This window comes from Budorcas taxicolor, chromosome 13 (genome assembly GCF_023091745.1).
Source record: "Budorcas taxicolor isolate Tak-1 chromosome 13, Takin1.1, whole genome shotgun sequence".
Lineage (NCBI taxonomy): Eukaryota > Metazoa > Chordata > Mammalia > Artiodactyla > Bovidae > Budorcas > Budorcas taxicolor.
The window spans coordinates 53,611,637-53,638,610 of record NC_068922.1 but is presented as its reverse complement, the minus strand read 5'-3'; the positions used below and the strand labels follow the sequence as shown (position 1 = coordinate 53,638,610).

General features: G+C 60.6%; 2 protein-coding genes across 6 annotated transcripts; one reads left to right on the top strand and one right to left on the bottom strand.

The window, feature by feature from the left end:
• The first annotated feature begins 10,971 nt into the window (after window positions 1-10,971).
• On the top strand, window positions 10,972-18,341 carry TCEA2 (transcription elongation factor A2). 2 transcript variants are annotated; one of them, XM_052650917.1, is made up of 10 exons: window positions 10,972-11,177; window positions 13,944-14,006; window positions 14,300-14,405; window positions 15,123-15,213; window positions 16,225-16,355; window positions 16,558-16,614; window positions 16,955-17,109; window positions 17,182-17,325; window positions 17,895-17,966; window positions 18,146-18,341. In XM_052650917.1, exons 1-10 carry the CDS (start codon window positions 11,106-11,108, stop codon window positions 18,152-18,154), a joined length of 900 nt encoding a protein of 299 aa, XP_052506877.1. In that variant the 5' UTR covers window positions 10,972-11,105; the 3' UTR covers window positions 18,155-18,341. The 2 variants fall into 2 exon arrangements, with proteins under 2 accessions (XP_052506877.1, XP_052506876.1); XM_052650916.1 differs by having other exon boundaries at window positions 17,179-17,325.
• Window positions 18,342-19,204: 863 nt separating this feature from the next.
• On the bottom strand, window positions 19,205-25,261 carry RGS19 (regulator of G protein signaling 19). Of its 4 annotated transcripts, none has more exons than XM_052651086.1 (6): window positions 25,209-25,261; window positions 22,018-22,124; window positions 21,689-21,810; window positions 20,359-20,433; window positions 20,040-20,280; window positions 19,205-19,966 (listed from the first exon to the last, which is right to left on the bottom strand). In XM_052651086.1, the coding sequence occupies exons 2-6, from the start codon at window positions 22,045-22,047 to the stop codon at window positions 19,775-19,777; spliced, it is 660 nt and encodes a 219-aa protein (XP_052507046.1). In that variant the 5' UTR covers window positions 22,048-22,124; window positions 25,209-25,261; the 3' UTR covers window positions 19,205-19,774. The 4 variants fall into 4 exon arrangements, with proteins under 4 accessions (XP_052507046.1, XP_052507047.1, XP_052507049.1 ...); XM_052651087.1 differs by lacking the exon at window positions 25,209-25,261 and adding an exon at window positions 24,628-24,703; XM_052651089.1 differs by lacking the exon at window positions 22,018-22,124 and having other exon boundaries at window positions 25,209-25,259.
• Between the last annotated feature and the right edge of the window lie 1,713 nt (window positions 25,262-26,974).

Here is a 26,974-nt window from a genome sequence, read left to right as displayed (position 1 = left end):
GGTGGTGGGGACGGCAGTGGCTTCTCGCCGGGTGGGCGCCCAGATATAGCAGCGCGGGGGCCAATGGGCGGCGTGGCGGACAGGGCGGGCCGGGACGGGCCGGGGCCGCCCCCCTCCTCCCCGGGGCTCCCTTTCTTCTCCGCGGGGCGAGATTCCGCCGCGGCCTCCTCGAAGCGGCGCCCCCTGCACCCGCTCTGAAGGAGAGACCCCCCTGAGTGGGAGAGGGCGGCTGATGTGTCCCGAAGCTTAGCAGGGGGCGGCCTTGTGGGGGCTGTCAGACTTTCAGAATCAGACCCCCGGGCAGGAACTGGGGGCGGGGGCGGCTGCCTTCCCAGCAGAGTCTGACTCCAGGGGAAGTTTACCTTGGGAAAAATGCTTTGTGTCTTGAGAGAGCTGCTTTAAGTAACTCCGGGCGTCACTGCTCACTTGTCCTTCACCTACATGTGGAACTTGTAGCTCTGGGAACTTTGAGCCTCTCCCTACCCCCACCGCTCCCCAGGTCTGTTCATGGGGTTAAGGGAGATGTTCACCGTGTCCCCCACCCCACTTGCAAGCGCTGGAAAATCGGCAAACCGCAGCAGCTGAGTACCTGGAAGAGAGGGTAGATGACAGGCACCTATAGCAGAGCAAGAGAAGGGGTCCAGTGGGTGGAGCCCAGCACCTCATCCCCCTCCCCAGAGCCTGACTGACCAGTTGTAGTAGCTGGTTACCCAGTCCAGTGGGCCAGGCCAGCGCTGCTGCAGGAGTGAGGCTGGGTCAGGTGGCAGGAGGAGGGGCCTTCCCCTGGGCCATCAAACCCCTGAGGGTGTCCAGAGGAGCTGCCAGCCTCCTTGAAGTCCCTTCCCACCCCTTCCAGAGGGTGTCTGGGTTCCCAGACCCTGAGGGGTGTTCTCCAGGCAGGCTGCTCCCCTGCCCCCATGCTGAGGGTGGTTCTAAGGGGGCTGTGAGTGTGTGTGTTGGGGGTGTAGGATAAGTTTTCCCTCCTGCACATCCCCTGGCAGTCTGTGAGCTCTGTAGCTCCACTACCTCATCAGGAGCCCCATCCCATGTGTTGAGAGCTCCATGGTGTGTGACCTCAGGTGATGATGATCCTAGGTGTGGGTGGCCAGAACTCCTGGATCCTCTGTCCCTGGTAGTCCCTCTACGCCAGTCAGGGCTTATGAGGGGGCAGGTCCCCTGTGGGTCTGACAGCTCCCGTAAGCGGCTGCACCTGAGCTGTCCAGGGGAGAGGCCAGCACCCCCACAGGGGTCCTCCACCATGAGGTCAGTTGGGTGTGCATTCCATCCTCAGCGCAGGCTCTGTCATGTAGGGTTGGGTGGCTGCTATCAGGTTTCCACATCTCCCAGGCTCTGGCGCCTAATTAATGGACACTGAGCCCATGCTGATGGACTGAGGACAGTTGAGGGGGTGTCCTTGAGTCTGGGGGGAAGACTAGCTTTTCCTGGGAGGTAGGCAAGAATGAGGTCCTGAGGTTGGACGGGTGTACAGCATCTCCCAGATGTGACTGTTTCCCTTTGACCAATGTGGGTGGATTGGGGTTGGGAGAAGAGACATGTAAGGAAGATGGGGCTGAAGGATGGGTCCATGGGACCAGCATCTGGCAGAGGTGACATCGCCCTGCAGCCTTCTGGGTGTGGTCTGGGGTCAAAGGCCTGGCTCAGCCTGAGCAGCAGGAGTCTGAGCTGATCACCACTGGGCTTGGGAGGTGGCTTCTGGTTCCTCCACTCCAGCCCCTGACCATGTGGTGGATCTTCGGGTCCCTCAGGGCCCTGCCTGGCCCCCTGCAGTCCCTGAGAGCCAAGCGGCTCAAGCTGCTGGGAGCTCCGTGGCCAGAATTACCTCACCACCAGGGCTCCACACCCCAGGAGGGCTGCTTCGCCTGGCGCCAGCCACTGACCCTCCCTCTTGGCTGAGCTCCAGGACTCAGGTGTCCGGCTGTCACGTCCTGTGAGCTGGGGCTCAGCAAGGCAGGGGAGAGCCTCCTGAGGTGACCTCCACCTCATCGGGGTCAGGCTCCCTCCTCTGTGTGCTGCCTGGCAAGGCTGACATTAGCTCTGGCCCACCATCCAGATGGGAAAACAGTGGGGTGGGAGCTGCAGTCAGGGTGGCCCTGACCTTGGAGCCTCTGGGCTGGGGATACTTCCTCTGGGGCTGTGGAAGGGCTGTCATGGGTGTGACCAGTTGGGCATCAGAGGTGTGTGTCTGTGTGTGGTCTGTGTGTCAGTGTCTGTCTGCCTGGGTGTGGGGGTGAGGCTGGACTCTGCCATAGGAGATGAGGTCCTGCGGGGAGTGGAGGTCTGGCCCTGGACATCCACCAGGGGAGGAGTTCGTTCCCAAAGACTTCTCTGGCCACCAAGCTATGACCCCCAGTCCATCCACAGTCTGAAGGCGTTCCTATGTCTCCAGGACCCACCTGGTCCAAGTCTGCTGCTGCTCACTTTGGGAGGTCCTGTCTGCAGCCCCCTGTCTCCCCAGACAGGAAGTGGGATGGCGGGCAAGCTTGTTCTGTGAACGGGGGCTGGCCTGGGCAAAGTTGCTGCTGCCTTCCTGGCCCTCCATCCCCGCTCCCTCTGTCAGCCTGGACTGGACCCGTAGGCTCTGGGCAAAGCCTGCAAGGGATTCTGGGTAATCCCCTCAGTGCCTCTGAGTGGGAGATTTGTTGGGCTCTGGGGGTGGCGGACCTCCCAGGCACTGCCCGGGGCATAGACCTCACAGGCTCCTAGCCTCCCAGGCCTGGCTTGCTGCAGGAGCAGGAGTGGGGCTGGGACCAATTACTGAGTCCCTAGAGGCAGGACTTCCCTGCTCCTAGAGCGGGAGCAGGGTCCCCATCAGTTACAGGTCCAGGTGGAGAGGTCTCTGGTCTCCTGACTCCCGGGCTTTGGAGCTAGGCCACCCAGTTCAGGCCCTGCCTTGTGGTCCTGGAGGCCAGGGCTCAGGCCTGGCCCAGATCCTCCTGTTCATCCTTGAAGCTGCCCCAAAGGCTGGATGGGGGTGGGGAGACCACCCGATGGCCTAGAACCAAGTGGGCACACTCCCCATGTGCATGCACGACTCGACCAGCAGCAGGCCTAATCCTGGGGGACGCTGGAGCTCAGGCATGGGCTGGCTGGCTTGTCCAGCCCATACCTTCCTGCTCTCAGTCCTGGTGTGCAGAGGGCCATGGGGGTGCGAGGGAGCTGGTGCGGTGCTCACGCTCACAGGGCAGTGTCTCAGGAATGCCGGGGTCAGGGCACGATTTACCACTGTCACTGTCATGGGGACCTGGAAGTCCTGGTTAGAGCTGGGTGGTCTAGGGACTTAGGTGTCAGTGTGCTCGTGGGGGTGCTTGTGGGGCATGTGGGAGAATGGCACCCTTGCGGGTCCCAGGGCTGTGGTGCAGGGGTTGGGTCTGCCCCTGAGTGCTTCAGACTAGCAGGACCAAGTGGGTGGGGGGCTTCTCTGGGTTGAAGGGGACTTGTGAGTTGGGGGTGGGGGCACCTAATGTAGCCCGTGTGAGGAGTCCTCTGGGACGGTGGCTTCACCGGGCGCAAACAGGCTGTGGTTGGTCATGTTAGATCACTTTTGTGGATGTCCCAGGTGTCAGGGTCCGGCAGGGGCGCTGTGCTGGATTGGAGCTGGGGTCCCAAGCAGGGCGAGCCCTGGGGCATTGTGGCCATGGTTGTTCTCCAGTGTCCTGCATTCTGTGTGGGCCTCTGTTGGTGCTCAGCGGGGGCTCCGTGGGAACCAGGCGGGGGGGGCCGGGGGAGCCCCCAGGCTGCTCTCAGTTTCCATGGCAATAGCAGGGAGGAGCCAGGAAACACTAGCTCAGGAAGGAAGGCCACAGCTGCGAGGAGAGAGCAGAGGGCCAGCCTGGCTGAGCAGGCGCCAGACACTCTGTCTGTCCAGTTGTCCGGCACAGCTAGCCTGCCAGGCTTATTGCTCTGCCCTTGGCTCCGCCCCCATGCCAGTCAGTCCGGGCTCAGGCAGCCACAGGGAAGGAGTCTTTGCTCAGACCTTGGCGCCCCAGGCCTGGGTGATACAGGAGTGGTGCCCTGGTTCCCTGGAGACTCTTGGTGGGACAGAGATGGGCTCTCTGTGTGCCCTACCTGGGGGGCTGTGTATTGACACACTTGGGTATCCTGAGCCCCCACCCTATGACTGCCCTGCTCTGAGCTGGCCCAGCCCCTCTTCTCTCCTGCCAGGCTCTGCTGACAGTCCTCATTTGCCCTGGGAAGCATGGAAGGAGAAGCCAAGCTCTCCAGGTGGTCACTGGCCCACGGGGCCTGGTGGGCACTGCCACTGTGTGTTCTTTTCTACTGAAACCCTGGCTTTGGTAACAAGTGGCTCTGATTGTCCAACCGATTGTGACTGCCAGCTGGGCTAGAAGGCAGGCCTGTGTCTTGGGGACCAGCCGCCCCTTCTCTCTCAGGCTCAGGAGTTACCCATCCATCCACCCATTGGCTACTGACCCACCTGAAAAGGTCAGGCCCTGTTCCAGGAGATAGGAGTGTAGCCGTGAACAAAACAGACCCAAGCGCTACTTGTGGGGAGTTTCTGTTCTATAGGAGTGACAGACAATCAACAAATCCACAAAAAGTCAGAATCCAGGGTGCTAGGCTGTGGAGGAGAGAGGGGCTGTGTCAGGGTGCTCACTGCCTGTCCGTTTAGGAGGGGACTGTGGAGCCAACCCTGAAGAGTATGTGAAAGCAATGAAGGGACACATGGGGAAGAGTGTTCTGTGAAGAGGAAACAGTATGTGCAAAGGCCCTGGGGCAGGCACATGCTGGAGAGGGGACCAGGGCTGTGGGAGGCCTGGAGGGTCTTGCTTCCTTCTCTGAAGAAGACATGGGGGCTTGGGAGAGTTTTGAGCAGAGGAGCAGAGTGACTGGATTTAGCTCTCCACTCCATGCTGCTGTGTGGAGGTGGCCCAGTGCAGGCAGAAGTACTCACCACTTCTCCACCCGCAGAGAAGGCAGGGGTTGCTCTGGGAATGGGGCTTGGCTCCTGGGCCCCCCCGGTCTGCTGCCCCCAAAGGAATTTCCTTGTCTCTTTCCACCAGGGAAGGGCTGGTGTGCCTGGACCCCTGGGAGGCACTGCCTTGGGGACCCTAGTGAGTTAGATCTCCTGCTTTCATCAGGGCCCCTGACCCTGCTTCTGCTGGGGCCCCTGGGGAGGGGGAGGGTGGAGTGGCCGCCAGCCTGGCGGGCTGGCAGGGCAGGGAGGGCGGTGTTTCTGGGAATTGTGTGGGGGAAGTGCATTGTTAGAGCGAGCCTGGAGCAGGCCGCCAGGGCCTCTGCTGCTGGCCTCTGGGGGGTGCCTCCTGCCTCCCCAAAGTGCTGCTTCTGGGGGAGGGAGCTGGGCCTGGGCCAATCCCTGGGCGGGGCTGGGACTTTCCGGGAGAGGCTGCTGGGGGCGGTGCTTCTTCCCATTCTGCAGACCAGGAGACTGAGGCCCAGAGAGAGCACTGGCCAGATGAGATGTGCACTGGTATGCAGGATGGAGGACTCAGGCTGGACCTGGTCCCTGGTCACCGCCCTGCCTGAGCTGAGAGGCCAGGACCTGAGAGAAGCCTGAATGGGACTGGCTGGGGTCAGAGCCCTGTGGCCCACAGGTGAGCTGGAGGGCCTGATGGAATAAAGTGCAGAAACAGCTGGGCACTGGGATCAGGGAAACATTGCCCACAGCGCAGCAGAGGGAGTGGGGGTTTCTGGGACTGTGACATCTCCCTGTCCGACCCCTGTGGCCATGGGAAGGGGGAGGGGGCTCCGTGTGAGTTTGGCAGCACTGGGCTTCCCACCGAGGCCCCTGCCCCAGCCAGAAGGGAAGCAGGATTCGACCTGCAGGGGTCATGGCCAGCTCTGGGCGGGCAAACGTGGGGACACAAATAGAAAAATAAATGGCCTGAGCTTCCGATGTTTCCGTGGTCTGAGGATGGGGGAGGGACAGGCGTCTGGGCCAATAGTGCAGCCCGTCTGTGTGGGATGGACCTTGAAGGGTTGTTGGGGTGTCCCCAGGCCACTGTCAGGGCTCCATCTGCCCACAGAGCCCCCGGGACAGGCCAGGCTCCCCACAGAGTAGGGCCCCTGTGGGCAGACCCATGAATCTCTCACCATAAAGGGGTCAAGTGTGGAAGACCCCTGCAGGGTGGGACACAACCCTTGCGTGACTCGGGTTGTGTGCCAACACCCCAGATACAGCAAAAAGGATGTAGGGTCTGGAGCCTCACTGAGCACCCTGCTGTGGGTATAGCCAGGTTCACTTCACGGTGTTGAGGTCACCCTGCAGGCACAGCTTTCTGGGGGTGGGGGTGGGTGGGAGGATCTGGGGGCCCAGGCAGCTTGCTGGGGGAAATTCCTTGGAGGAGGAAGTTCCCAAGATTCAGTAGGGTCCAAGGGGTCTTGTGTGGATGGTGACTATCCTGAGAAAGGTTCTGGGGTCATGAACTCATGAGGGAACCAGGGACTTCTAGGATGGAAAGTCAGGGGTTTGGGGGTTACTCAGTCACTACTACTCCAGCTTGAGCCCTGGCCAGAGTGGGACTCACCCCTAGAATCCACACATGAGGGTCTCTCTCCACAAATAACCACAATCTCACCTGGGCTGCTTCATGGTTGTGGCCAGAACCAGTTGGACCTCCTGGCCTGGCAGGGGTGGGGGTCGAGGGGCCTGGCCCACAGGCCATCTGTGGCTCACTCCCGCCACCTAGAGGCCTCTGCTCATCGTTGGGGCCTGCAGGCCACAAGACAGGTCACCGGGCCTGGACCCTGCATGGTGTCACACTCCTCCCCCTGTGGTGGTGGCTTCCATATGGGACTGCACCTTGTCAGGGTTCAGGGCTCCCGTCATGGGGCAAAGGGCTGCGGTCCCCAGGTCCAGCCGGGAAGCCCCCACCTCCTCTGTCATCCACCCCCACTTGCCTGTCCACTCTTCCCAATCACCCTCCCTTCTCCCACACCTCCTCATCACTGGTGTCTTAGTCTCCATTCATCTGTAGCCTTGGTGGCCTGTCAAGAGCCTCTGAGCCATGCCTGGCTCCTCATGAGCTGTCTCTGTGGTCCTTGCCAGAGGGAGGAGGAGGAAGGCTCGAGGTGGGCCGCCTGGGTTTTCCTCTCTGGCTGGGCTGGGGCAGGGCCCTTGTGTGCAGCTGACAGCTCCCTCTTGCCTCCTTGTCCCAGAGTAAGAGCCCACATTGCCATGGAAACAATTACACTGAAAGACAGAAAATTATTTTCTGAACTGTGGGATATAGAACCCAAGCGCTTCTTTATTGCTGCAGCTCAGGGCGGCAGTGAGCATGGCAGGATACTGGGGGCATCAGCACAATGGCTGAGACATGAAGGGGCTCTAGTTTGTGTTGTGGTCAGTCCTGGCCCTGCTGTGACACGGCTTCATTCGTAACTGAAGGGACAGTATGCATCCCTTGGAGAGCAATGCAGAGGCGACTGGGAGGCTTTCCTATGGGGTTTCTTTTCTGCCAGGGGATGGTCTCTGACTCCCAGGTTGAGACCCTGTCCTATTCTCCCTCCCACCTGGCCTAGTCTCCCTCCTCAGTTCATAGACCTGCCCTGTTTCCATCTCCCCCATCCCCCTAGTTGGCCACTGACTTGTGGTCACCCCTGCCCCTTTTAGCAGCTTGGATATGGTCACTGGCTGGGGGACAAACTCCAAACTCCTGTAATACATCCCCCAATCCCTCAAATCCCTGCCCTCCTCGGGGTGCCCAATGTTCAGTGTCCACTGGGCTGGCTGGGAGGCCTGTGCCTCTGCCATTTGAGGACAGAGGACAAAACCCCGAGGCCCCACCCACCCTGGGGGATAAAGGGCAAGGCTCTTCCTTCTTAACCAGCTCAGAGGTCATGCTTGAGTCTTTGTGGCTTAAAACGTCCAACCCAGCCACACATTGGAAGCCTCCCTCACTCAAAGCCCGGGACTGGATGGGGTTAGGAAGGTGCCAGGGGCCTTGAAGATGTGGGTAGGGCCCTGCCTCTGGAGATGCTGAGCTCCGCCATGGCATCTGACAAACCTGGAGCACAGGGGAGAGAGTGTCAACCCATATGGTCAGCATACAGCAAAGCACTGCAGATGTATTTCCGACAAACAGCTTCTGGTCCCTAACACTACAGTCAGAAGGAGAGGATCAAGAAAGGCCTCTCAGAAGCATCACCTGTGCTGTCAAGAAGGGTTCATGCCAGACAGCGACTCAACCTTAGTGGAGGCACCAGTTGGGGCAGGGTCTGGGCCATCACTGTTAGGGAGCCAGCCTCGAGGCCAGACCCCATCTGATTTCTCCCCAGGACAAACCAGGATAAAGTGCTGGGGATTAAGCAAAATGGCTGTCTGAGGAGGCCTTACAAATACCTGTGAAAAGAAGAGAAACGAAAAGCCAAGGAGAAAAGGAAAGTTATACTCATTTGAAGGCAGAGTTTTAAAGAACAGCAAGGAAACATAAGAAAGCCTTCCTCAGTGATCAGTGCAAAGAAATAGAGGAAAACAATAGAATGGGAAAGACTAGAGATCTCTTCAAGAAAATTAGAAATACCAAGGGAACATTTCATGCAAAGTTGGGCTCAATAAAGGATAGAAATGGTATGGACCTAACAGAAGCAGCAGATATTAAGAAGAGGTGGCAAGAATACACAGAAGAACTATCCAAAAAAGATCTTCACAACCCAGATAATCACAATGGTATGATCACTCACCTAACCCAGACATCCTGGAATGTGAAGTCAAGTGGGCCTGAGGAAGCATCACTACGAACAAAGTTAGTGGAGGTGATGGAATTCCAGTTGAGCTATTTCAAATCCTGAAAGATGATGCTGTGAAAGTGCTGCACTCAATATGCCAGCAAATTTGGAAAACTCAGCATTGGCCACAGGGCTGGAAAAGGTCAGTTTTCATTCCAATCCCAAAGAAAGGCAATGCCAAAGAATGCTCAAGTGTAGTTCAGTTGAGTTCATTCGCTCAGTTGTGTCTGACTCTTTGCAATCCCATGAACTGTAGCATGCCAGGCCTCCCTGTCCATCACCAGCTCCTGGAGTTTACTCAAACTCATGTCCATTGAGTCGCTGATGCCGTCCAACCATCTCATCCTCTGTCGTCCCCTTCTCCCACCCTCAATCTTTCCCAGCATCAGGGTCTTTTCAGATGAGGCAGTTCTTCGCATCAGGTGGCCAAAGTATTGGAGTTTCAGCTTCAACATTAAGAATGCTCAATCTACTGCACAATTGCACTCATCTCACACTCTAGTAAAGTAATGCTCAAAATTCTCCAAGCCAGGCTTCACCAGTACGTGAACTGTGAACTTCCAGATGTTCAAGCTGGATTTAGAAAAGGTAGAGGAACCAGAGATCAAATTGCCAACATCCGCTGGATCATCAAAAAAGCAAGAGAGTTCCTTAAAACATCTATTTCTGCTTTATTGATTATGCCAAAGCCTTTGACCGTGTGGATCACAACAAGCTGTGGAAAATTCTGAAAGAGATGGGAATACCAGACCACCTGACCTGCCTCTTGAGAAATCTGTATGCAGGTCAGGAAGCAACAGTTAGAACTGGACATTGAACAATAGACTGTTTCCAAATAGGGAAAGGAGTACATCAAGGCTGTATATTGTCACCCTGCTTATTTAACTTCTATGCAGAGTGCATCATGAGAAACGCTGGGCTGGATGAAGCACAAGCTGGAATGAAGATTGCTGGGAGAAATATCAATAACCTCAGATATGCAGATGACACCACTCTTATGGCAGAAAGTGAAGCACTAAAGAGCCTCTTGATGAAAGTGAAAGAGGAGTGTGAAAAAATTGGCTTAAAACTCAACATTCAGAAAACTTAAGATCATGGCATCTGGTTCCATCACTTCATGGCAAATAGATGGGGAAAGTGTGGAAACAGTGGAAACAGTGAGAGACTTTAGTTATTTGGGCTCCAAAATCATTGCAGATGGTGACTGTAGCCATGAAATTAAAAGATGCTTGCTCCTTGAAAGAAAAGTTAGGACCAACCTAGACAACATATTAAAAAGCAGAGACATTACTTTGCCAACAAAGGTCCGTCTAGTCAAATCTATGGTTTTTCCAGTAGTGATGTATGGATGTGAGAGTTGGACTTTAAAGAAAGCTGAGCACTGAAGAATTGATGCTTTTGAACTGTGATGTTGGAGAAGACTCCTGAGAGTCCCTTGACTGCAAGGAGATCAAACTAGTCAATCCTAAAGGAAATCAGTCCTGAATATTCATTGGAAGGACTGATGCTAAAGCTGAAGCTCCAATACTTTGGCCACCTGATGCAAAGAACTGCCTCATCTGAAAAGACCCTGATGCTGGGAAAGACAGGGTGGGAGAAGGGAAAGACAGGGTGGGAGAAGGGGACGACAGCGGATGAGATGGTTGGATGGCATCAGCGACTCAATGGACATGAGTTTGAGTAAACTCCGGGAGTTGGTGATGGACAGGGAGGCCTGCCGTGCTGCAGTCCATGGGGTCGCAAAGAGTCGGACAGGACTGAGCGACTGAAGTGACTGAGTGACTGAGGCCTCCAGGGTCCCCGAGACCACAATTCCAGCCAGAGCGCTCAGGGGCTCGGCGCCGGACTGGGATCGGGCAGCCGCCCTCTGGACTGAAGAAGGTGGCGAAGGAGGGCTCAAGGGGTGGGGAGAGGGGACCGACCCCAGCGTGCCTTAGCGGCCTCTTGCCGTCGGACCCGGGTCGCCCCCGCGCGGTGTCCGGAGGAAAGTGCAGCGTTCGGCGCTGCGGCCCCTACGCACGGCCGGGTTCCGCGCTGCCGCAGCGCCCTCCGCCGACTAACCGGCCCGCGCGCTTTCAGGCCTTGGGCGGCGGCCCGCGTCAGAACTACATTTCCCAGGATGCCTCGCGCGCCTACCTGGCTCCTGGGAGTTGTGGTCGGGAGTGGGGAGGGCTCGCGCTGGGTGGGCGGGAGCGAGAACTACATGTCCCAAGATGCAGCGCGGCGTCGCGGGGGCCGGGGGTTTGAACGGAGGGTCTCCCGCCCGTGGCGGGGCTGCGTCTACTGCGGAGGGTGCGGGAGGCTGCGGCGGCCGGGGCCGGGGTACGGGCCGGGAGGCTGAGGCTGGCACGGCGGGCACTGGGGGCCCTGCCCCCAAGGCGATGATGGGCAAGGAGGAGGAGATAGCGCGGATCGCCCGGAGGCTGGACAAGATGGTGACCAAGAAGAGCGCGGTGAGGGGCGCGGGCCGTCAGGACCCCGGGACCCCCGCCCCGCCGAGCCCCCGCCGAGCCTGCCGAGCCCCCGTCAGGGTCGCGGTGACCGACCATTCGAAGGGCAGGACGAGGCTCCGCCCTGGCAGAGACTCTCAGGACGCGGGGAGACCCCCGCCAGAGGCCGAGACCCCCATCCTGGGCCAGCCCTAACCCTTCACCTCGCACCCACGGCAGAGGCCGCGATCCGACCTGGACCTTGTCCCGGGAACCACCCGCTTTGGACTCAGACCCCAACTGTCAGGCTGAGACCCCGCGGGCCTGGGATTTGCCTGTTTCCACCCCTCACTCCAGACTCTCTCGGGAGGCCGGCCAGGCGGAGACCCTCCTCGGCCCCGCCCCTCCAGGCCTCCCTGAAGTCCGGGCCTGTACAGCCCTGACTGGCCGCCCGCCGCCTTGGCCTTCCTCCTCCCCATCCTAGGCATCCTCGGAGTCCCCCAGAACTCCCTGCCAAGGCCCACCCCGACTCAGAGCCCTCTGTCCCACCTTAGGTCTCCCACATCCTTTCTCCGCCTTCAAGAGTTTGGAGTGTGAGATTGGACCCCTTGTTCCCTGGAGCTGTGGCGCCTCCCCTACCTCTGCCTGGTCTGGGGCTGCGGCGGCCCCGACGTCTCATTTCTCCAGCCAGACGGCCAGAGGGCTTTCTTGGGTGGGAAGGCCTTTTTTTTTCCTTGTCTGTTCAGTCGCCCAAGAACCAGGTTGCCCTAATAAATTCTTTCCCTTCCATAGCCATGGCTCAGCCAGAAGCTCCTGGGGAGTGGGTAAATGCATAGGCACCTTGGGAAAGAGCCCTAGGAGGCCCTGAGCCTGCCCTGGGAATCCCAGGGCCGTGGACTCCAGCCAGCCATGCTCGCTGTGGGGCTGGTCCTCCGTTGTCTCTAGGCCAGTGAACCTTTGGGGAAAACTGAGCTGGGGCTCAGAGGGCCTAGCAGATGGGCCTCCAGTTCCAGGCCCCTCTCAGTTTTGGGCCTAGGTGACCTGCGTACCCTCATAGGAAGCATCTTTGCTGGGTGGTACCTGCCTCTAGGGGTGGGGGTGGGGGGTCCTGCTGCTCCTAGAGAGGCTCAATAAACAAAACCTGCTCTCTCCCCAGACTCAGCTCCTGGGGTGGGCGAGTGGTGGTGGCAGTTGCGGGGGAAGTTCAGCTTGGGGCTTAAGATGCCTGCCCAACCACCTCAGGGCTGGTGGTTTGGGGCTGGCTTTTGGGCTGAGTATGGTTGAGTCGGTCTTTGGACAGGGTTCTCCACCCAGGCGGTGAAGGGGGCTGATTCCCATGCTATCATTCATCTATCAAGCAACAACACTGCCTTGTCCCCAAACCCTGCACAATGTCCACACCCCTGGGAGGCAGTGGGCAGCCCAGAGCAGGGGTGTGGGAATGTCTATGGCTGTTTCCAGAGATGCCAAGAGAAAAAAGTTGCTTTCCCCAGAGGAGACAAAACAAACGCCCTCCAGGTTGGGGCAGAGATGGGTCATGGGACCCACGGAGGACTGGGTGGGGCCGGGCAGGGCTAGGGGAGGGGACACCTAGGTGGAGCACCACATGGATGGAAGCCCAGGGGAAAATGAGGAGAGGGGACAGGTATGGACTGGGAAAGGCGTGAGGAGGTTTGAGGCACCATGGACCGGTGAGTGAGAGCCAACAGAGACTTCTGGTGGGTCCCAGTGCCTTCAAGTCCCGTTGGGGAGTAGGGGGCCACGACTGGGAATCCTGTTTTATGCCTCCCTGGTCCGGAGGCATCAGAAAGCTGGTATCCTGCAGCCTGGGGCACCATTCTGGGGAAGATGATTGCTGAGTTGCGCTGTGCCCTTGTCTCTGGTGACCATTTGTCCCTTGTGAGGAGCTTACCACGGGGCTGGACTCTGCAGCCCGAGGGGCAGGACTTGCCAGGGGTGATGAGGGGTAGGCTGCAGCCTGAGCAGAGGTGCCATCCAGATTGGGGAGGGGCAGGTTGTGCCCCTCCCACAGCTAGGCTGCCTTGGGTGGCTGCCTCCCCCATGTCCTCAGACGCACACACGTGAAACCTCACTGGTGGGTTCCCTGAGGCTTCTGTGGAGGAAGGCAAAGCCCGGCGTGGGTGGGGTGGTGCAAGGCCTCCCCCTGACTACAGAGCTGTGGTTTCAGCAGAGCTCTAGGAGGAGATGGGGGCAGGTGTGTTGCTGGTGGTGGGAGCAGCAGGGCCAGCGGTCCTGAAGGGCCCCAGGGAGCTGTCTGCCCGTGGCGTCATGTGGCTTGTGTGTGTGTGCCCCGGAGGAAGCAAATGTGGGCGAGAGTGCTGGTCAGAGAAGGGAGACAGGGCTCTGTTGGGCCAGGCGAGGTGACACAGCTGGAGGGAGTGAGTAGGGTGTGGGGGTTCATGTGAGGAGAGCAGAGGCCCCTGAGGTCTTAGCCTCAGCAAGGGGCGCTGAGGAGAGGCTGCCAGAGTTCCGTGGGCAGAGGACATGGGACCAGGCAGGAGTGGGCACTTCTCAGGGCTGTGTTTCTTCCTGGTATGGCACCCCTGCCAGGGAGGGCTGTGGCCCTTTCCCCTGTTGGCCCTGTGGTGGTGGGTTGGGATTAAGTGCAAAGCCGCTTCCCATCATGCATGCGTTCCTGGAGCATCTGACCCAGGTGGGTCTCCAAATTGTCACTGCCTGTGTTTGTTCCCCCAACCCTTGTGTGTAGGATGAGGTGGGCTCGCCCACCAAGAGCTGAGAGTCATTTACGTGGGCCCTCCCTTCTTCTAGGAGGGAGCCATGGACCTGCTGCGGGAGCTGAAGGCCATGCCTGTCACACTGCATCTGCTGCAGGTAGGGCCCCATGAGCCCCCCAGCTCCCAGCACCTGGTGGGGCTTCCTGCCCTTGCCCTGCTTTCGGTTGGCATGAATCCCTGCCCCTGAGGAAACGGTCCCTGCCTTTCTCTGTTGCTCCATGAGATAGGAATGGGCATTCAAGAGAAACCGACGGTGTTTCTCACTGAGGCTTGTGCAGATGGAAGGGTGCCCCCTCCCCTCACTGGTCCCCAGCCTTGCCCTGTGGGAGTCACCATGGATCTGTGGAGAGGGTTTGCCCGCTGCCCCCAGCCTGGCCGCTTGCCTTGCAGTCCACCCGTGTTGGCATGTCCGTCAATGCCCTGCGGAAGCAGAGCTCGGATGAGGAGGTCGTCACACTAGCCAAGTCCCTCATCAAGTCCTGGAAGAAGCTCTTGGGTATGGGTCAAGCAGCCTGGGCTGAGTTCGGGGGCAAGGGGCACCCAAGACTCTGGCCCCTCGCTGGGCAGCACTGGGTAGGGTGCTGGCTATGCTGTCCTGGAGCAGGGAGTGCCCAGTCTAGGAAGCACCAGGAGGAGAGGGGCCCATGAGGAGGGAGGGGAGAGCTGGAGGGGAGCTGCTCTGAGCCCTGGAGGGGAACCTGACAGAGCTGGGGGAGGTCACATGGGGAAAAGTGTCAGGGCAGCCAGGGGGCAGCCCCAGACCTGAGGGAGGAGAGCTTGGAGGGGAGATGGAGGAGGAACAGGTAGGAAGGACATGGGGTTAAGAGGAGGAAGATGGGGGGTGGTCTGCAGCCATTCAGAGGAAGTGGGGCTGTGGGGTGACTGGTATGCCACCACTGGACCCCAAGGTGCCCCTACCTTCCCAGCTCCTTCTGGGCTTTGTCCAAACCCTCAGGAAAGAGAGCTGCATGTCCTGGGCTCCATCTCTGTGGGCTATCACTCTGCTGAGAGTTTTTGTACTCAGGAGGCCTTTCCAGGACCTTCGTTGGTTGGGGGAGAGGACCCTGGTCTTTAGCAGGAAGCTGGGGTTGGAGGCAGGGTCCGAGGGCTGGGGCTGTGCCTTGGTGGTGGTCTGCCCGCCTCGCTGGCCCTGCGCTGCCCTCCTGGTCTGCCTTCTCCCGGCCAGCCCTTCCTTCTTTCCTGGCACCTGTAGATGCTTCAGACGCCAAAGCCAGGGAGCGGAGGAGGGGCGGGTCTCTGCCCACGTCATCCTCCAAGGAGGCCTCTGAGGCCCAGGACCCCAGGTAGCGCATCCAGAAGGCACATGCCTCCCCTCCATGTCCCTGCTTTCTTGGCAGACCAAGGTGCTGAGTTCTGGGAGCCCTGGGGCGGGGGGGCTGAGGTCCCCAAAACACATTGGTCCTTCCCGCTCCTTGGAAGGGACTCTCCCTGGGGTTAGCCTCTTGCTGCACACTGACCCCCTAGAGATTCCTCTGGGTCTTTTCAGCCCCGAGCATCTAACGGGAGGCTGAGTCTGCCTGGCTGCACACGGCTGACACATACCCTGAGCAGGCCTGGGGGAGCCTGCTGCTCTCATCCCCAGCTCCAGGGGTGGTTCTCACTGGCCAGCTCTGGATATCCCCCTTGGCCTGGTGTCTGTTGATGTCGGTCCCTTTCCTGGGGATGCCCCAGCCTGTGGTGTGATGCAGGTTCTGGAGCCATGAGGCCTTTCTGCCACCCTGGTGATGGCTGTGGCGGAGAGGCAGCTGTGCTCTTGACCTCACTGGGCAGCAGTGGCCAAGGGCCAGGAAAAGCTGACCCTGAATCCGTGGCATGGCCTTGTAGAGTCGTGGGCTCATCCGCCCACCTGCACATGTTGTTTTTCCTCCAGGAAGCTGCCTGTTTCCACTGACTTCCATGGAGATCATGGGGTCACGAGATCCAGGGGTGTGAGAGGAGGGCTGGCTGGACACAGGGGGTGCCCAGACCTGTGAGGAGTGGGGCTGCCTGTGTAGTGGTACCAGGTTTTGGATGACCCCTAGCCCCAACCTGGCAGTCTGCATCAGGCACTGTGGCCCCATGTTCCAGGCCTCCCTGAGGCAGAGACCCCATCTGGGATTGTGCCCCACCCAGTGAGCCTCACTGCCTCTGGCTGGACTGCATGGACACACTGGAGCTGACTGCACAGGGGCAGGGTTGTGGGCTGCTTTCAGAGTGGAGCAGACGAGGTCTGGGGGCATCGTGGCTGTGACGTTGGCTTTTCTGGGGACCGCATCTCATGGGGGTGCATGTGGCCCGAGTGGGCCTCTCTCCAGCCGCAAGAGGCCAGAGCTGCCCAGGATGCCCTCAACACCAAGGATCACCACGTTTCCCCCCGTGCCAGTCACCTGTGACGCTGTGCGAACCAAGTGTCGTGAGATGCTGACCGCTGCTCTGCAGACAGACCGTGAGTGCTTCGGTTGGGGCCAGCCAGCACACCTCAGGGTCCTGGCTCCTGACACCACACTCCATTCCCAGGCCTGGGCCCTGCCTCCCTGCAGAGGCCTGAATCCAACTGGTTGCTGCTGCCCTTGGGGGCGGGGATCCCACACAGGTTGAGGCGTGGGGGTTAGATCTGGCAGGCAGTTGGTCAGGGCTCTTTCTTACAGATGACCACGTGGCCATTGGTGCAGACTGCGAGTGCCTGGCGGGCCAGATCGAAGAATATATCCTTTGTATGGGGGCTGGGCGCTGGGTGGGCTGAAGTTTCTGGGGGTTGCAGGGTTAACCAGGCCCAGTTCCCTTGGCGGCCACTGCTTGGTCCCCTCGACAGGGAGTTGGGCAGTCGGGGGCCCTCCTAGACCCTATGGAGTCTGACCGCGCCTGCAGTGGACTTGGGTCCCAGAGCCTGCGCCTGCAGCTGGGCCTCAGCCAGGAATGTGTCAGTGTCTGGACCCCGTGTTGCTCGCTTTTCCGACACGGTCCCCACAGAGAGGCCCTCAATAGCCCAGGGACGGGTTGGAGGGCAGGGTGTTGGCATTGGGACAGGTCCTTAAACACCCGCACGTATCTTCCGGGACGTGGGAAACACAGACATGAAGTACAAGAACCGCGTGCGGAGCCGCCTCTCCAACCTAAAGGATGCCAAGAACCCCGGCCTGCGGCGCAACGTGCTGTGTGGCGCCATCACGCCCCAGCAGATTGCTGTCATGACCTCAGAGGTGAGCCTACCAGGAGTGCAGGGGGCTGCCCCTGGGGGCCGCAGGCTAAGCATGTGCCCCTCGCCCTAGGAGATGGCTAGCGATGAGCTGAAGGAGATCCGCAAGGCCATGACCAAGGAGGCCATCCGTGAGCACCAGATGGCGCGCACAGGTGGCACACAGACGGACCTGTTTACCTGTGGCAAGTGCAGAAAGAAGAACTGCACCTACACGCAGGTAAGCGCTGGTTGCCTCTGGGGCCCCGCCCTGCCCTTGCTGACAGCTGGGTCCCACTTGCATGGACGCACGTGGGCTGCGCTGTGTGAGATGCCGAGATTCAGGCCTGACTTTAGCCTCCCACAGGGCTGGAAGCTGCCTTCACCCTTGGGGCCTCCTCCTTGCCGAGGTCCCCAGTAAGCAGCCTTCAGTGGTGGGTATAGCGTGCTCTGGGTCACTAAAGTTGCGGGGGGCCTGGCCTAACTGTGCTGCTGCTGGGAGGATGGGTGCCCGGTAGTAGCAGTGGGAATACACTGAGTCATGGAGGTAGACACTGATGGGGCCCCAAGGGATGTCAGGGGGCCCTGTAAGCAGAAAGCAGTTGGGGTGGCCCCCAGGTTGGGGTCACTGGGTAGGCTCAGCCCAGGTCATCCAAGAGGGCCAGGGTGTCGTGAGGCTAGTGCTGCCTGAGGATGTAGGGGGTGCTCCCCAGGTTGTGACTCCAGGGAAGTCCTGCTCCCAGGGCCCTCCAGCTGCCAGTAACTGAGGTCCTGGGGCTGGGTACCCCACCATCACAGCCCTCCCCACAGGTGCAGACCCGCAGCTCTGATGAGCCGATGACCACCTTCGTTGTCTGCAATGAGTGTGGGAACCGCTGGAAGGTAAGGGTGAGCCCAGGCCGTCCTGTTCTTTGGAGGTGGTTGTCTGAAGTGTGAATTTGGGGATGGCCATGCCAGCCAGTCTCTTGGGCGCTGTGAAGGTGGTGGAGACCCAGCCCTGCCTCCTGCCCTCTGGGGTCCTGCAGGCCACATGGCTGCTGCCTCTTGTCTGTTTCTTACAGTTCTGCTGAGCCCTTGTGCACGTGTGCCTGCAGCCTTGGGCTATGGCCAGTGCTGGCCAGTGCCCTTTCCCCATCCTCTGCTGACAGATACAGACACAGCTTCTTGGAAACCTGCCCTCAGAAGGCAGCACACTCTGCCCCGTCCTACCTGCAGTGCACCTTTCCCCTCAAATCATTAAATGTTTCTTTTTGCCACCGTTTTGTCCCTCGCCATTGGTCCTGGTGGGCCACGCACAAGCTTGGGCTTCAAGCTGGGTCCCCATCCCCTCAATTCTGGTCTGTCACCCCAACCCCCCACCCCCTGCTGCTGTGGGAACAGCCCATTTCCCTGGGGCTGGGTGACACAGGCTTGGCCTGGTGGGATAGCCCTGGAGGGAAGAGCCAGTGTGTGCCCATGGTGGGGCAGGGTTGGGCATGCATAGCATGAATGGTGGGAGGGGCGTTGGGTGCACAGAGGACTCAAGAGTCTCAGGATCTCTCCAGGTACTGCAGCTCAGGGTCCAGGGATCATGCAGGGAGGTGAAATCTGGGCCCACAGCTGTGTTTGCCTGCAACCCTTCAGGATGCCCCTGCCCCACTGTTTGTGGAGGCAGTGTGGATAGGGGTGGACCCCTGATGACGGTCCTGGGTTCCGGTGCAGCTCTGAATTGCTTTACCAACTGGAAATTCAGGGATCAGAGTGGCAAGCCTGTGCCTTGTGAGGCCTCTGACACAGTATAGGTGCCACTGCATGGCACCCAGGTTCTCAGAGAGGTCACCTCGTCAGTGTCCTGCCCCAGCTGGCCCAGCCTCTGGAGACAATCTTTGATACCTGCCAGGGACCCTGCCTGCCGAGGACCTGGCCAGTACCTCTTGTGTTGCCAGCTTTGATGGCAAGGTGCCTTGGGGGCTGCACTTGCCTGATCACAGGCCCTCAAATGGGGAGGGCTGAGCACCTGGTCCCTGCACTGGGCAGGGCTGCTCCCCTGCTGGGGGTCCCAGACAACTCGTCATCCTCTCAGAGAGGAAAGACTTTTGCTTTAAAAATATCTTCAATAAGATTCTATTTTGGGAGTAAGAGGAGCAGAGTTAAATATGAAAACATTTTCTTTTTTTGATAAGACACACAGTGCCATATATCCTGGTTTAAACTCAATGATCATATAAAAGAGAAATCAGGTCCTGCTGCCTTGAGCCTAGTTCTGAGGTCCTCAGTCTAATCCTGGGGTGCATACAGCACCAGGCAGAGGTCTCCTTGTATCACAGAACTAAACAGAAGGTCTGCTGTCCACGAAAGGGTTTCCCAGGGACCCTGTGAGGTTTGTGGCTCCAGGATGCTTCCAGGGAGGGTACCTCCTTTCCCCACGTGCGAACCCGAGCAGGAGGGCTCCGTGGCCAGAGGCAGGGGGGGGTTGATTCAAGAAAGGTCGCCTGGGTCCAGAGGCACTCACGCCTGCCTCTCAGCAGGACCCTGGAACACTGCGTCCCCCAGGTGGGGAAGGGGCCTCTGGCGCTGCACCTGCCACTCTTGCCTGGGCCCACCCCTGGGTGCTGGGCCCGGTGGGTGTGCCTGACACCTGCTGAAGCTCTCTCGTGAAAGGAGTCTCTGCCGCGGGAGGCGTCCCACATCTGGGCGGCCACGTGGGCAGCCTAGGCCTCGCTGGAGGACTGGGAGGCCCCCTGGAGCAGCAGGGTGCGGTAGGCGGGGGAGCTGAGGAAGCGGGGGTAGGAGTCTCGGTGCATCAGCGTGTAAATCTGCAGCTGTGCGTCATCGAACGTGTGCGCCGACGGCTCCTGCATCTTCTTGTTGATGCCCTCCCGCACCCGGGAGTCCAGGCTCACCTGCGGGACAGGGGCCACGGTCAGGGGCATGGAAGCGCCCCCACCCTCCCACCCTGGGCCCGGCGCGGCACACCTCCTTGGGGGACAGGATGGACACGTAGTCCTCGTAGATGAGCCGGGCCTTCTCGTCCACCACATGCTGGTTGGCCTCGGCCTTGAGTTCCTCGCAGGCTAGCCAGAAGAGCATGTTCTCCTCGCTGTACTCCGTGCGCAGGAACTCCCGGAATACACTGCGACCCGCTGGGCTGTGCATCAGCTTGTCGAAGGACTGCGCCCAGCTCCGCACCTCTTCCGGGGTCGGCGTAGGCGTGGCGCTGCGGGAGGCATTCGGGAATCAGCCGGCTGGGTCAGGCTCCGCCCCCACCCGCGCAGAACCCCCGGGCCAGACTCACCAGACTTCGCAACTGGGGAGGGGCTGTAGCCTGCTCTCCCGGGAGGCTCGCCAGGCCCGCCGACGTTCTTCGTTCCTGCGGGCAGAGGGGAAGGTGGCACTGCCCTCCAGGCACACGTATGCATGCAGGACACTCCGCACACAGGTGTTAGAACGGGCAGGAGGCCTCGAGGTTCTCAACACACGGATGAACCCGTCGCAGGTGGGTCTGCTTTCCCAGCCTTTGGTCCCGCCCTGGGACATCTTCTTGCCTTCAGGGCTTCACAGGCCCCAGGTGTCTGCCTCCCTCCCTCCCTGGCCTGACCTAGACCCTCGCTGCTTTTTCCTACAGATCCCACTGATGTGGTGAAGGCCCAGCCTGTGTGTCTGACCCCTGACTCTCCCCAGGGGATCTGCTTCCCTCCTTAGCTCCGGGTGCAGCATCGGTGATGGCTTCCAAGTCCACACCTCCAGCCAGACCTCTCACCAAGGTCACTGACACGGTTAAGGACATCTCAGACTCAGGGTTTGGGCAGAACTCAGTTCCCTCCTTACCCCACCTTTCAGATGCCAAACTCCTCTCCTGGTCCCTACAGGCAAAGGCTAAGCGGGTCCTAACAGTTCATGGCCTCCCATCCCTAACCCCAGGCAGTTTCTCTGTTTTAGGCCTGGGCTCAGGTCTCAGTTGTTCACTGGTCAGCTGATCCCCACTTGGGTCCCCTTAGCGCTGTCTACTCAACAGCCAAGGACTGAGAACCTGCAAAGGGCCATATGCCTCTGCAATGTACAAAACCGCCAACAGGTTCCCTATGTGCCTAGAAACTAGTTCACCCCCCGAGGTCCAGTGCCTTCCCCCACCCACCAACTATCCCAGGGCCAGGTCTCTGCTCAAAGCCCCTCCACCTGATGCTGTCTGTAGGACCTGCTTTTGTCTTATTCTGTTTTAGTTCCCAGGGCCAGTCTGGGCGAGCTTACAGAGACAAGACAGACATACACACCGCCCTAGCTTACAGCAGAGACGCACACACACGTGCACGCTAGGTGCCTGCATGTTGCAGTAGACACACACACACACCCCTAGTTTAAGTAGACACACATACACAGCTAGCTTACAGTAGATACACACACACACACACACACATGCTTGCACGCCAGGTGCCTGTATGTGGATACCACCTGCACTGACCACTAGTCACCAAGCCCCTGGATAAGTACTGTGGGTGGCAGGGGTACCCTACTTGGAGGTGATGCCTCAAAAGCCTTCTAAGGGCTAAGGACCAGGGTCCTGGATCCTAGGTCTGCTCAGTGTCCACTCCCCACCAGGCATATCAAGCATCCCCAGGCCCACGTACCAAGAGCAGCTGCAACAACAGCACCAGCACAAGCAGCAGGGGTTTCGCCTGGGGGGAGCCGAGGGGGCCGCATCATGACTGGACATCGAGGGGGGCTGGTCCGCCTCCTCTGGCCCTGTTTGCTGGGGGAAGACAGGGCTGCCTCAGCCTCCAGGCAAAGCCCATGGTTACCACCCGCTTTCCAGCCCCAACTGCCCGCCGGAGGCCATGCTCCCTCCCAGGGCTATGACCCTTGTGGCCTCCCAGATGTCCATGGGTCTCTGAACTCCTAGTCATGCCCTTAGCCCCCCACCCCCCAAGGGGCAGCGGCCAGGGTGGAGGCAGCCCACCTGCTTCTCAGCCTCAGGTGGGGTGGGCATGGATGGGTGGAGGAGGTTGCCAGGGCTCCGTGGTGCCTATTCCAGGACACCTGTTTCTGTCACCACAGCCTGGGGGTCTGAGAAGAGAGGCCGGGGTTCTCACTGAGAACCTTACACCCGCCCTGGCCGGCACCCTGCCAGGCATTCTGAGTCTCTCCCTACCTGCCTCCCTGGCCTTCCACCCCCACGGACTCTCCTCCGCCTCCCACCTCCAGACTACTCTGCCCAGGCCCAACCCCCACTCTAGTCTACACCGCAGATGTGAGGGGATGGGGATCAGGAAGCAGGAGACCCCAGACAAGCTCTCCACAGGAGGTTCTGGGACACCCCCAATCTGCTCCCTCCCTGGGAAGCCGGAAGCAGGGGTTCCTCTTTCTTGGTTTCCGGCTCCTGGCCCCTCCCAGGGGGCTGCAGGCCCCCAGAGTCTGAGTCTGAGGCTCTCAGGGGTGGTGGTAGACATTCAGAACCTCCCTCCCAGGTTTTCCAGGGGATGGGTGGTGGGAGGTGGGGAGGCTGCTTCCCACCAGGAGTTCGGAAGGGCTGCGGGGCCTTGGAGACCCCCGCCTACTCCCAGGGACTCCGCAGAGGGAGCAGACCAGGCCTGTGGCACGGAGCACTGGAGTAGGGCTTGGGGCTGAGGCAGGGCGTCCTGAAGGTGCGGGCAGTGCAGCAGGCACCGCCGCCACCTCAGCCCGGACGCTGGCTCCGCACCGAACCTTCGACTGGCACCTCCGGGTCTCCCAGCCTCCTTTCCCCTCCCCAACCCCAGGCTGCGGAAACCGCTGCGGCCCCAGGCCTTGCCGCAGGCGGGCGGTGGCGCGTCTTGCTCCCGGGCGGGTAGGAGCCGCGGGGTCCCTTCCGCTCGGAGCGGCATCGGGGCGAACCTTCCCCTTCTGCAGTGCGGGCGTGCGGAGGGTGCTCAGTCCCACCCGGATGAGCGGCCGCTGTTGGGAACGCAGGGACCGAGGGCGGCCAATCAGGCTCCAGGAGGCAGTTTTGAACGCCTTCCCACCTGCCCTCACCCCACCCCCACCTCGGCCCAGGTGAGGCATCCCGCCCCCTTCCCCGCGGTAGGGGCGGCCCCTGGCGCGTCTGGGGCGCGGACCTTCTGAAACCCCGCCGCGAGAGACTCACGACTTGGTTTCACTTTATTTTCTCATTAAATGAACATTCTCTCTGCTGCTGCCTCCCCCCACCCACCCCATTCCTCAGCTTTGGCCTTTCAGTGCCTGTTTGGTTCAGTTGGCCTCTTGGGGTCTGCGATGGCAGGAGAGGAAAACGATGTTGCAGGACGGGCCCCAGGACGGTCGCAGGCTGGGCAACCCCGGCGTCCCGTCTCCTGGCCAGGTGCTGGTGCCCAGGGGTGACAGCCCGAGACATGCACGCTGAGGGCACCCCTGTCTCCAGAGTCGGAGCATGCAGAGGCCCCTGCCCTGACCCGGATCTGGGGGCCAGGTGGAGGGGCCCATGGGGTCTTGGCCCTTGGCTGCCTGCCTGGCTTCCCCTGGAGCATGGGAAGGTGGACCTTCAAGCTTCCAGCAAACAGACAAGATGGGGAAACAGCAGCCCCACAGCTTGCCCTCCCGCAGGGGTCAAGTTTCTAGGGAAAGGAAGGGGTGTGGCAACCTCTGAGGTCTGGTAGCTGTACCCCAGCCGGGCTGTGACTTCCCCAGGCAGAGCGGCTCTTCCTCCTCAGCATCTCCACCCACTGTGAGTGGGGGCAGGGCCCCAATTCCCCCCCACCGCCCCCTAGCTCCCTGAAGATTAAACTCCCTAGGCTGCCTTCTCCAAATCAGCTCTGAACTGGAGGAGGGGACCTGCCTGAGAGTGCTGCGCCCAGGTGCTGGGGGCTGAGTTGTGGCAGAGATGGGGAGAGGCCGCCCCTCTGCCCTGGTTGTAGGCCCTGGACGTTGTCGCCCACCCCTGAACCTGGCTCCCTGCACCATCCCCAGGCCGGCTGGGACCACTTATGCCTCTGGGGCACCTGCTCTCTCTCCTGGTGGCGTTACAGGATCAGAATCAGGGCTCCTGCCCCTCATCCGGGCATGTGGAAGGGGGCTCCTTCCCCTTCCCCAGCCCCATCCAGGCTTTGGCCCCTAAGTCTAGGATGGGAGAAGCTGGACGGGCAGTAAGTCTGGCCTCTGGGGACAGAGGTTCCCTCGGGAGCGGCTGCTGCTCTGCTCCACAGAAGGAAAAAGAACGTCCCCGAGCCCGCCCAGTCCAAAAAAAGAATAAGAAAATGTGACAATCCCAGGAAAAAATGCCATAACCTTTGTGAGGGGGGTTGCCAGAGGGGCTCCATTCTCTTCTCATCCTCCTCAGCACCTTTCCTGTTTGCTTCGCCCCCGGCCCTCCACCACTGGGCTGGTAGGGACGTCCCAGCCTAGCGGCTCCAAGGCAGGCCAATTTTCCTAGCCCTGGTGACCCTCGCCCCAGCCCACCTCTGCAATGGCAGGGGCAACCCACTTCTCTCTCTCCCTCTCTCGGCTAATAGGGTCTGGCCTGGGGAAGTCTGCCCCTTTCTCCGGCCTCTGACGCCCCCACCCTACCCTCAAGGAACTCGCCACGCGCCCCACTCACCAGCGACCCAAAGGCGAGGTGGGGGCGGGAGGGGCCAGGTCGCTCTGGGCCCCACCCTGGCTGCCGAAGGGGCGTGCACTGCAGCAGCAGGACTCAAGTCAGACGGCAGGAGGTCCTCCTGCGCGTTCGGGAGCGAGGCTGGCGCCAGGAGCCCCCGATCAGCTCGGGCCGGGGGCGCAGCGCCTCCCCTCCGACTGGCGGGGATGACTGGCTGCCAGATCCAGCGGGGTGGGGGCGGGGGCAGTACGGGTGTCCCGCCTCGGCCCCTCCCCACCAGGCTGAAGGGGGGACGGGAGACGCGGAAACCTGGGTTCTTCCGGCCCCCCCCCCCCACTTTGAGCAATCACTTCCCCAGGCTTTGAGCTGCAGAAAAAGGGGAACCCGCTTGCAACGCCCCCTCCCCCACGCGCGGGGACTGCATCCAGTCCCGCTGCGGCCCAGGGTCCACGTGGACCCCTCGGCGGGAGTCCTTGGGGCGCGGATCTGGGCGCCGGTTTCCGAAGCTCCCGCCCCGCACAGCCCACGGGCCCCGGGCCGGAGGGGCAGGGCTGCCGTCCTGGGCGCCGCGCGCGCGCACTCACCGGCCGCGCTCCCGAGCCGCTCGCGCCTCAGCCGCCGGCCCGCGCGTTCCGAGGTCCGGCCGGATCGTCGGGGAGCGGGCGCAGGCTGCAGTGCGCAGGCGCCTCGGCCGCACTTCCCCAAAGCGCGGGGCCGGGACTTCCTCGCGCGGGGAGGTGCCCGGCCCGGCCCGGCCCGCCCCGCCCGGCGCGCCCCGCCCCGAGCTCTGCCGGCTCCGCGCCCCACCCGCCCCCTCCCCACCGCTCGCGCGCGGCGTCTGGGTCCCCATTGTCGCTGAGGGGCCCGTGGAGATGAGGTGCTGATGCTGGGGCCTCTGGCTCCCGGAGCGGCTGAAGTGGTGCTGCGGCAGCTGGGGGTGTGGCCGTGCCTCCAGCTCTTCTCGGCGGGGCCAGTCCAGCGTTGCCGTTACAGGGGTAGGGGGGTGGAAGGGGGCGACTCCATAGGCTGCTTGCCGCTCTTGAGGAAGGGAGAGGCGGCTGTGAAGGACTGGACCCCGTGGTCACTCCCGGGCCGTCCCTAGGCTCTGGCACTGAGTATCCTCAGCTGTGAAACGCGGTTAAGGGCGTGCTGTCAGTCACCGTGCTGTAGGGCCTTCCCGAGGAAGGCGGTTCCTGGGCTGCGGCGCCGCTGGGGCGGGGTGAGGGGGTGGGCAATGGTTCTTATATCCGGGGTCGCCAGAGTCCCTGTCCGCGTGGCCGGCTGAGTCCCTTTCAACCCTTCCAGTTGCCCCAAAATGTTCTAAAGTTTACCACAGCCTCCCCTTTGCCAGGAATGCCTGACTCTTCTCTTTGGCCAAATCTCGTATTTTATGACTCGGTACAGATGTGAGTTAAATTCCTTATCCCAGCATGCTTTGGGCCCGTATTTGGACGGCCCCGACCCTGCTCTGAAAGTGGTCTGCAGAGTGTCTGAGTCCCCTGGCCTCAGAGCGTGTACAGCTCATGTCCCTTGGTCCCTGGGCCTGCTCACAAAATGCCTTCCAGTTGCACAAAGTTGTATATGCTCAAGTTTTTCAGCGCTCTTGGGGATATAAAGGGAAGGGGAGAGTTTACATACTGTCTTCATCCTGCAAATGTCTGGCTGTTCTCTACATGTCAGCCTTGGGACCTGGCAGTGGGCAGAACAGACCAGCCATGGAGCAGACAAGAAATGGACTTGCAGACTGGGTGAGAGGTGAGGAGGGCTAAGGAGAACCACAGAGCAGAGAGCGGGTGTTTCAGACCTGCATCTTGCTTGGCAAAGGATAAAACTGGAGCCAGCAGAGAGCTGAGCTGAGCTGGAGAGAGTGCAGGCCAAGGCCAGAGAGGAGGGAGAGGCCCCGTAGGCTGGGGGGCCTCTTATGCTGTGTCCTCGGAGGACTTGGCTGTCATGTTGACAGGCTGGTTGGGCTGGAGCAGAGGCCAGAAGCCTACCCAGATGGGAGGTGGCTGCTTCTTATATAGCCTAGATAACTGTCCCAGGAGGTAAGGCCTTCAAAGATGGGCCAACGCTTAGTCCAGGCCAAACAGCCATGCTCATGCTCTGATGCTTGACATGGCATCTCCACCTGCATCCTGAGATGTGTGGGGCAGCTGGATGTGGTGGGGGTAGGTGTATGTCTCTCCTGGGGTAACACTGGGGGTGGGATTTGAACCCAGGACCCTCTGTCTAGAGCATGAGCTCCCAGCCCTGGGGACGCCTCACCTCCCATCCCAACCCCTTATAGCCTCCAGTCATTGGGTTGTGGCTTGCATGCTTTGCTTTCTCGTAGCAGAAGCCTCCTCCAGGC